The sequence below is a fragment of the Notolepis coatsorum genome, assembly GCF_963971535.1.
Source record: "Notolepis coatsorum genome assembly, chromosome: 2".
NCBI classification, from domain to species: domain Eukaryota; kingdom Metazoa; phylum Chordata; class Actinopteri; order Aulopiformes; family Paralepididae; genus Notolepis; species Notolepis coatsorum.
This window is the reverse complement of record NC_140166.1, coordinates 162,454,239-162,464,100: the sequence shown is the minus strand read 5'-3', so window position 1 is coordinate 162,464,100 and position 9,862 is coordinate 162,454,239. Positions and strand designations below refer to the sequence as shown.

Below are 9,862 nucleotides of genomic sequence, written 5' to 3'. Positions count from 1 at the left end.
CCCCCTGTCCCAGCACCCTGCTCCAGACAGTCTCCTACCCCCTGTCCCAGCTCCCTGCTCCAGACAGTCTCCCACCCCCGTCCCAGCTCCCTGCTCCAGACAGTCTCCTACCCCCTGTCCCAGCTCCCTGCTCCAGACAGTCTCCCCCCCCCCCCCCCCCCCCCCCCCCGGTACGACCAGATCCGTTACCCTGCCGCAGGTGCTCACTGCCCCCCCCCCCATGCTTCAAGCCCAAGCACAAGCACTTAAAGCACTTTAGCTGCACTGCTCCTCTCCAGCGCATGGCAGTTAAAGACAATTGGACCTATTCTGCATCTGCGTACCTTTCCACAGAGGTACCGTCAGATGGAATTGTGTGATACTGTAAAACAACAATAATAGATCCAGGGAAGTAAAAATAATAATAATAATAATAATAATAATAATAATAATAATAATAATAATAATAATAATAATAATATAATAATAATAATAAATATTAATAATAATAATAATAATAATAATAATAATAATAATAATAATAATAATAATAATAATAATAATAATAATAATAATAATAATAATAATAATAATAATAATAATAATAATAATAATAATAACAACGAAGCTACACCGGGACTTCTGACAGTGACCTATTAAGCGAACGCCCCTCAGAATTTCCCTTCAATGCAAACATTTTTTTTCTTTTTTTCCCTAGTCGTTGTCGTTGTTGTTCATGTTTCTTTTGAAAATGCTTGTATGATCTTATGCCAACGAAACTCCACAAGGTGGACACAGCACCAAATATGCATTCATACACACAGCGGGCGGGTGGGGGATCCGATGGGAAGAGGCGCGGCCCCCTTCCCCCCCCGAGGAGCTCCCCTCCCCCGTCCGATGCTCCCCCACATCCTGTGTAAAAGACTTGAAGAAAAAAGAGAAAAGCGGGAGCGCGGATTGCAGAATGCTAGCCCAGTAGCTTGGTAGCATGGAGTCGGCTGGACGCTCAACTTAAGTAAAAACAAACAAAAAAAATAAACAAAAAAATAAAAATAAAATAAATAACTTACAACCAACCCGTTTGGTGCTATATCCCATTCTATTCGAAGACTTGATGTAAAGGGGAGGAACATTACAGTATGTTTAAGCTATTCCCCCCCCCTGTTATTTGTAAGTGTGTCTTTTTATATATAAATATATATAAATATATATTATTATTATTTCCTGGCCAGCTATGTGTCTGACTAGACATCATGTACAGTAGTTAAAAGTGAAAAATAAAGTTATTTATCTAAGAAAGAATTATAAGCTGATCCAAACTACGTTTTCTTTTTTCTCTCATGAACAATTCAGTGACTCACCGATTGCACAACAAAGTCTATATGATTCAGTGTATTTTGGGGAATATAATCACTAATGAATGTTTTTTTTTCTATTTTTTTTTTTTATTAATCTTCTTTTCTTTCTTTTTCTTCTTCTGGTGTTTCACAGCAGTTGTCATATTTCTAAGCTCCGTGCCCCTTAGGTTGAATGTAAAGCCAAGGGCAGTTCTCTGTCGAGTCAGCCACTCAGGCCTCTGATCAGTTCAGCCCCTGTGTGCACTAGACCCTGTCAGTCAGTCAGTCAGTCAGTCAGTCAGTCAGTCAGTCAGTCAGTCAGTCAGTCAGTCAGTCACTCTCCATGCATACCCAGCCATCCCGCCTCGGTCTAAGTCGTGCAGAGCCAGGGTCACCTCTGTATGTCACTCTTTATTTTATTTTTTTTCCTTCTGCTTAGTCACGTTAAGAATCTCTCTGTTCAACGGGTAAAAACGTACTTTCATTTTCATTATTGTTTTATCATTTGAAAAAAAATGTTTTGTTTTGTTTTTTTGATTCATGCTTTTCATGTTACTAAAAAAAAATGTTAAATCACACAAGCTATTGTTTTCTTTGAGAAAGGAAATGATTTTTGTTTTCGGATATAATTTGTATTTAATGTCTTTTTTTCTTTTTTTAATAAAGAAATGAACACTATTTCAAAGTGACTGCTGGTGGTGTTTGTTGTGGAGTCTATAGTGAACGACTCTATACGTTGACTTTCCATTTTAGCCAGAATCGATGGACAGAAACACTCAAAGAACCCCGATATTGGGGCGCCCCACGCGGCACGGCCCACCCGGGTTCGCTTCCCGGACCTGTCGTTATTTGCCGAATGTCTTCCCCCCACTCTGTCTCCCGTTCCTCCTCTCTCTCTCTCTACTGGACTGCCCAGTAGTAAAAAGCGATAAACCCCGATATAGACTTGTGCATCTTCGTCATCATTGTCATCATCATCATCATCATTTTTGAGTAAAAGGTAATTTAGGGTGCAACATCTGTCTCGCGTAAAGAGAGACCTCGAATGCAATCGGGCTCCTTTCAGTCTTGGGAATGTGGCGAAGGGGATAAAGCAAAGGTTCAATTTGTTAAGAATAAAAATAAAACTGGTGGAGCCAGGCAGACTGGCAGTGGGCACAAGAGGTTGAGGGGAAATTCCTGTTGCCCGACCAAGGCAAACAGAGAGCGGGTCACAAGACAGCATGTGCAGAAGGCCGCCCAGAGCCAGGTCCTGGCTAACTGGCTAAAGTTAGACAGCATCCCACGACTTTAGATTACCATGATAACACCACACAGACAACACACTCACACTGAATATAGACACATCTACATGGAGACAGGATGGGACAGTGCTTGGAGCCCGCGCAAAAAAAAGGCGACTTGTGGGACGACATGTGTGAGATCTGGTTTCACAATCGTGTCTTAATGAAATGGCTCTGTGTAATTGTTTTCTTTCCCTCTGGCTGTGTGTGTGTGCAGCTGGGTGTGTATAGAGACTTAAAGGCGTTCCCCTCTGCCTAACCGTACACTGACGAGAGAGCAGGGGCGTGCACAGGCAATTTGGGGGGCAGGGGCTCAAGCTACAAAAAGGGCAATTAACCCACCAACACCCAGTGTTCATATTTGACACAAATAAATATGGGGCAAAAGGGCACAGGCTCAAGCCCCCCCCCCCTTCGGCCCTATCTGTGCCACGCCACTGCAAGAGACAGCCTGAGGTGAGAGAGAGGGAGACAGAGAGGCTAGGAGAGCGCACATAGCTGAGGTTAACGTTTTTATTAAATATATCATTTTTTCTTACATTATACATCTCAATTACAAAAGTGTACATAGACGAGTGAGCAGTTAGTCACCTTGGACTCACATAATATAAACAATTCTCTCCCCCAAACAGCAGCATGTAGACAGAGCAGACACATCACAAATCAACACACGTCCCCCCCCCCCCCCCCCGAAACGCACGTTCGCGGTGCGGAGAGAGAGACGGCAACAACAACAACTTTGCTCTTTGTGGTCATGTGTTCCTGGTCAGAGAGAACAGCGACATGAAGTTAAAATAGAAGTCTTTTTATGAACAGATCCCGACAGAAAACGTTTGACAGTGGAGAGACACAAACATCGGAGGTAGGTCGAGGTAAAATATACCCGTCAGAGAGGCAATGTGAGAAGCGCTACCCGTCACGCAATCTGCAAACCCATTAGGACCACGGGGAGGGGGGGGGGGCCTTGGACTTCTGAGAAGGTACTGTAAGGATTCCCAACTGTGTGAGTGTTGCATTAACTGAGTTATTATCGTGCGTCATGTCAGAAAAAAAATTAACAACGTTTAAAAAAGACACGACAATGGCGACATGAAAATGGTAACAAATGAAGAAAAAAAACATTTAGAAATCCTTCTAAATGACATTTTGGTCATTCAGTGCTTTTGTTCTTGCTTGGTTCTTGTCATAAACCAAACCACCAGAAGACTCCGTAATAGCAGAGCGAGCTCAACTCAGCGATGGAGTTACTCAGGATCAAGATACATATATACACTTTATACACCCATAAAAATTATTATAATAATAATAATAATAATAATAATAATAATAATAATAATAATAATAATAATAATAATAATAATAATAATAATAATAATAATAATAATAATAATAATAATAATAACAATAAGGCAAAATGATATAAATACTCATGAAATAATTACAAATAACCAAAAAAAGAATACAATCGAAAAATAAATAAGGCTTAAGAGATAAAGTAAATGTATCAATAATAAAATTCTCCTTTTCAGAAGAAAAAATAAAAATATACTTTTTTCTCTCTCTCTCTTTCTCTCTTTGGTGGGGGGGGGGGCAGGGAGGAGTGGGTGGATGGGCTGGGGGAGAAGGGTGGAGGGACCACAGTTCCCATACATTGACAGTGTACCTGAATTAAACACCACCAGGGACAAATCAATAAATAACAGCTATCAAAAAGGAAAAAATAAAAAAAATCAGTGGCTTGCTTTTGTTTGCTTGTTCTTTTCGTTTTTTTTTTTTTTTTTTTTTTAGATCTGTTCCCAAAGTGGTTAATCTCTTAAGGGCAGTCTGCGTCACTCGGCAGGTCGGTCGAGCCCAGGATCTTCTTGCCATTCCAGCTCGAGACGCACCAGCACCTGCCCCTCTGCCCGTCCAGGGAAGACTCACACTGCAGGGGGGGGGGAGACACAGAGAGACACAAGGGTTTAGATTCCAAAAGTCGCTTTAACCCTTTCAGTTAGAGTGTCCGCCAGTTAGAATGTCCCGTTCTCCAAACCCTAAACTCACGCGTGAGAGATCGTACGTACATCTATATTCCAGTCTCTCCCCCTCAGCAGAGACACTAACTAATTAACTAACTGACCTCAGATCAGAGTATCTTTACTACCTGAAGATGTACTCATTTTAGATCATTTGAAATGGGAACTGTGTGTGTGTGTGTACACACTCTTAACACACACAATGGACATGTTCTCTGCTTACTCCACGTGCACAATTGCGTGTGAGAATAGTCTATACATGTCCTTATTCCCAAGTCTTACTCTGTATGTCTTTAACGTGTCTGTTACGTCTCTCTGCGTGGACTCACAGACATGTGTTTGGCCTGTAACCCCCCCCCCCCCCCCCCCCCCCACAGGCCAGACAGACACGCACACTGTGTGTACAGTCATGCAACACCATGGGGATGACATCACAGTCAAACTAGCTGAATACGCTACAAGGTGTAAACAGTGGTGTAAGCTGAACAAATACCTACCTGAAAACACTCACTCACTCACTCACACACACACACAGACACACACACACACACACACACACACACACACACACACACACACACACACACACACACACACACACACACACACACACACACACACACACACTAATACACTAATACACCATCATTCTAGAGCTGTGGTTGACACAATCTTGGCTACACGCTCGCACACAACCAGGTGAGATTCTTTAACGCTGACGGGAGTCATGATGAGTCCGTCCAGAAAGCCAAAAACCCGACACACACACTCACTCACGCCACGGCGGAGACAGAACAGCAGCACGTTGCATCGTGAGCGGCTCACAGCGTCTGCCTACCTGCTTGGCTTTGTAGAGCCCGTGTTTGTCACAGTTGGGGAGGTAGAATCTGGTCAGCTTGTCTCCGAGTTTTTGCTGCGATTTGGCGATCTTCTCCAAGGCTCTCTGCAGCTCAATGTGACAGGGTCCCTGGGGGGGGGGGGGGGGGGGAAGGGGCAGGGAAGGGTTAACTGAGTGACAGGTCATCATCATCATCATCATCATCATCAATACCACTCATCAGCAGCAGCATCACCTGCATCGCCATGCCCAAACCATGCCAACATGCAGAAGTGAGCAATACTGCTTTGTCACCAATTACCTGGGCTGCTATTGCTTAACTGCTGTTAAGGCTTAGTTGTAGTATGACACACACACACACACGCACTCACGCACACACACTCACGCACTCACACACGCACTCACTCACGCACACACACACACGCACACACACACACACACACACACACACACACACACACACACACACACACACACTATTTCAAAAGGCACACGAGCTCCCCCTTGTGGTACACTGCTACTCATTCCAAAACGTCCCCAAAAGTTTTAATGAAGCTGCTATACACAGCATTTGACATAATAATCGTTAGAATGCTCGAGTGTTTACCTGCTCGACCAGTTTCTTGCGCATGGCGGTGAGTTTGGCTTTCATGCTCTCCTGGGGAGCGTCGGCGGCGGCCCGCGGGTCGTAGGGCTTGCTGTGGGCCGGGGAGGTAGTGAGTGGGGCCGGGGTCCGAGATGGCTGCGTTCTCCATCTCAGGCTCAGACTCTCCCTGCTCTGGAAAGGATAGAGAGAAGAGTGGATTACAGTTTACCCAAGGCTGACTATTTCGTTTTTTACCTTATAATGTGCAAAAAAAAGATTGATGTTCTAAAATGAAGAAGGATATGGTTCTCATTAGTAGTGCACCGGTATAACGGTTAAGGAGGTGGTCTGACATCTTCTTAATGCATTATGCGCCAATATCCTGTTTGATTGTGGAATCTGGGGTGATGATGATGAATGATGATGGGCCTACCTTGGTTCTGAGGTTCGGGACTCTGCTCTGGCTCGGGGGGGATCACCACCACCGTGCAAACCGCCTGGCCGCTGGTGAGGGCGTGCAGTGGCCGCAGGTCGCCGGGTCTCGGGGTGCACCTCAGACCGGACCCGCACGGTGCCGTGTAGATCCCGCACAGCTCCCCGGCGCTCAGCGCGCAGGCGAGGCAACACCCGCAGCCCGGTTCCCGCAGCACCTCGGCGCAGCCGGGCGCCACCGCTGGACACTGACTCAGCTTGTCCGGAGTGCAAGGGGCGCATCGGATCGGCTCCGGCGGCCCCAACACCGGGGACCCCGACACCACTGCGGCCAGCAGCGAGCAACACGCTACTGCCGCCACCGCGACGTGTTGGAGATATAATCCACTCATGGCAACAAACGAAGGGATCTGTGACTAAATATAGGATATAAAATGTAGAACAAGGTAGAAGAAATAATAATCAAAAGGTAAGGTGGATTCCCCACAGTTCCTGCTCAGTAGTGTCTTTCCTTTGATTTGGGAGAAATGTCTAACTGTCCGTTGCGCGCAGCCGTATTTATACCCGCGGGTCCTGGTGCGTGTTTGACGCATCTCTCCGTTATGAATGATTTGTGAAAAGAAGGTGTAATGATCCGATGGGCTGTGATTGGCCCGCGTGCGGCCGGTCGGCGGCTCATTTGAATACAACACACGTCAATATTTATTTTGGAACAGGCAGTGCCTGCACGTAGCTCTGGTGACGACACAAGCGTTTGATGTTGCAAGGACCCCCCCCCCCCTTTCCCCACTCTTGGTTTTACAATAAACTATACTGTAGTTTCGGAAAATCATATCTGGCTTTTGTTGTTGATGATGTCGACAGCCTGCAGGCTACTGGTTCATCATGTAGTGAGAAACTTGATACGGAAAAAGTTCAAAGACATTCATATGAAATGTTGTACTTTAATAGTTTGTATATTGTATAGCGTTTGGTCTTTATTATTTTTACTTTTTACTGTATGAAGCACAATCTCAGGAGGCTCGTCATACAGAACCTGTAATGTACATTATGTGACAAATAAAACAAAAACTTGAATGCCTTTTATTTGACTACTGAGGCTGAAATGAGCCAATTTAACAAGTAAACGTCTATCTATGAGCACGGACAATATGCCCTATTCATGAGTTGTTTTATTGTCCTTTCAAACTTATTACACAACTTGTGGAAAAAGTAATTATGAGCACAAATTACGCACACTGTCCAGTGTCCACCCACGCGGCTGCGCTCTGCAGGGCCAGAGAGAGCGCCCTGCTCTAATTGGACACGAGAAGGCATCCGTGCGTTGCAGAGATAATAAACGGGAGACGCGCGATCGGAAGGCCCATGAGAGGATGTTTACATTGTTTTATATTTTTGTATATGTCGTGGGAGTGGTTAAGCTTAGGGTTATGGAAACAACTTTTAAGGTTAAAAAAACGATGACGACTTGCAGCTTGGCCAAAAACTGACGACCCCTAATAAAACGCAGATGACCCCTAGAGAGAACTAACAGCGTCAATGGGAATCATCGTTTTTTACGCCACTGACTGATGTCGTGGCTCTGGGTCGCATATGCGCGTCGATCTCTCCGCGCACGGAAGAACCATTTTGGGCTCAGTGCCGGAGAGAAGTCCCATAGTAATTACCCGTTTCCTGGGAATCTGGGATAATAATAGACTTAAACTGGGGGCTTCGCTGACATGGATAGAGACTGAGAGACACGTCGCTTCTTCCAGCCTCCTCCAGGCACGTTTTGAGGTTATAGCGTTGGGTTAACGGACACTGCGGGACATGGCCTGGCCCCTGGGCAGGCGTGTAATAGTGGGGCCACTGGATAGAAATGCCTTTGGCATTTACACGATTATGTTGATTATATAATTAACATTTCAGATTGCAGTTTCCCCCTCAAATAAATGCTTAAAGCAGCCTGTTTACAAATCATATCCATAACCTACCATGATGACTCATGTTGTTGATCTGACGCAATAATCGACATTCTGTCGTTCGACTCACCGCATATAGCTGGTCCCCTCCCTGCAATTACTTGAAGGGCTTGCATCATCTGTCAATCACTGGTTGTTAACATTGCACGTGGTGGTGGCCAGCTTTGTATTTCTCAAAGCCTCCTGCTGCTAATACAGCTATTGGCTCAACTCAACCAGACTTGACTCTGGTGATTTGTTTTGTTTTATTCCCATGTACAATTGCAGTGTATGTTGGCAATTTGTTTTCTGTTTGCATTTCCCCCCACTAATATTAATTCAGTTTGCTGAACCACCCACCTGCCGGCCATGGATCAACAGGTTGCTGAAAAAGAACACCAACTATTATCATCAAGAAGGATAACTGGGCTCATTCTATTGATTACATCTACCTGTCTTTGCCTTGTTTGTGAGTGCGTGTGTGCATGTGTGTGTGTGTGTGTGTGTGTGTGTGTGTGTACGCGTGACTGACTGCATCTGTGTGCAAGAGCATGTATGCACCCACATGTGATTATTCACAAGATGACACATGAAGATTTATTTCATAAGTTAGAGAATGGGGCGATGACACATGAAGATGTATTTCATAAGTTAGAGAATGGGGTGAAGGAGGTAGGCTTGGGGGAGGGTGGTTTTAGGAGTGGGGGGGTGGTTTTAGGGGGGAGGGCTGGTGTTAGGAGGTACAGTGGGGGAGGCTTGTTTTAGGAGGTGGGTGGGGGGGGCGGGCTGGTTTTAGGGGGGAGGGCCCGGGTGGTGTTAGGAGATACAGTGGGGGAGGCTTGTTTTAGGAGGTGGAGGAAGCTGGTTTTAGGAGGTGGGGGAGACTGGTGTTAGGAGGAGTGGTTGGAGGAGGCTGGTGTTAAAAGGAGGGGTTGAGAGGAGGTTTAGGAGTTTACAGTTTTTTTCCATATCAATTATGAGGATATTCCCCATAATTGGCATTCTATAAATGTAATGTCAGAACAATTTTCAGATCAGGTATGGTTAATGTCAATATGCCAAGCCTATGGAGATATATTTATGATCAATTAATACAGGAGAAAATGGATATATGAGCCATATAGTAACACATTACATCATGTCTATCTGATTAGTGGTTACCTCAGGCATTTTCATGTCAATTATGTCAATATGTTTTATTTGGTCTATATATTCAAGTCTTTATTTGTTTATGTATTCAGTTACAAATTATATTGTAGACATTGTAATATATAGGGATTAAATACACATCTGTCTATCTGTCTGTCTGTCTGTCTGTCTGTCTGTCTGTCTGTCTGTCTGTCTGTCTGTCTGTATGCCTGTCTGTCTGTCTGTCTGTCTGTCTGTCTGTCTGTCTGTCTGTCTGTCTGTCTGTATGCCTGTCTGTCTGTCTGTCTGTCTGTCTGTCTG

At 44.8% G+C, this 9,862-nt stretch overlaps 1 protein-coding gene across 1 annotated transcript; it reads right to left on the bottom strand.

Annotated features, from left to right (window-relative positions):
- Positions 1 to 4,014: 4,014 nt before the first annotated feature.
- Positions 4,015 to 6,972, bottom strand: igfbp1a (insulin-like growth factor binding protein 1a). Its single transcript, XM_084338201.1, is given in 5 exon segments — positions 4,015 to 4,523; positions 5,453 to 5,581; positions 6,060 to 6,156; positions 6,158 to 6,230; positions 6,472 to 6,972. Coding segments are annotated over 5 exon segments (801 nt in total). The 5' UTR covers positions 6,863 to 6,972; the 3' UTR covers positions 4,015 to 4,412.
- Between the last annotated feature and the right edge of the window lie 2,890 nt (positions 6,973 to 9,862).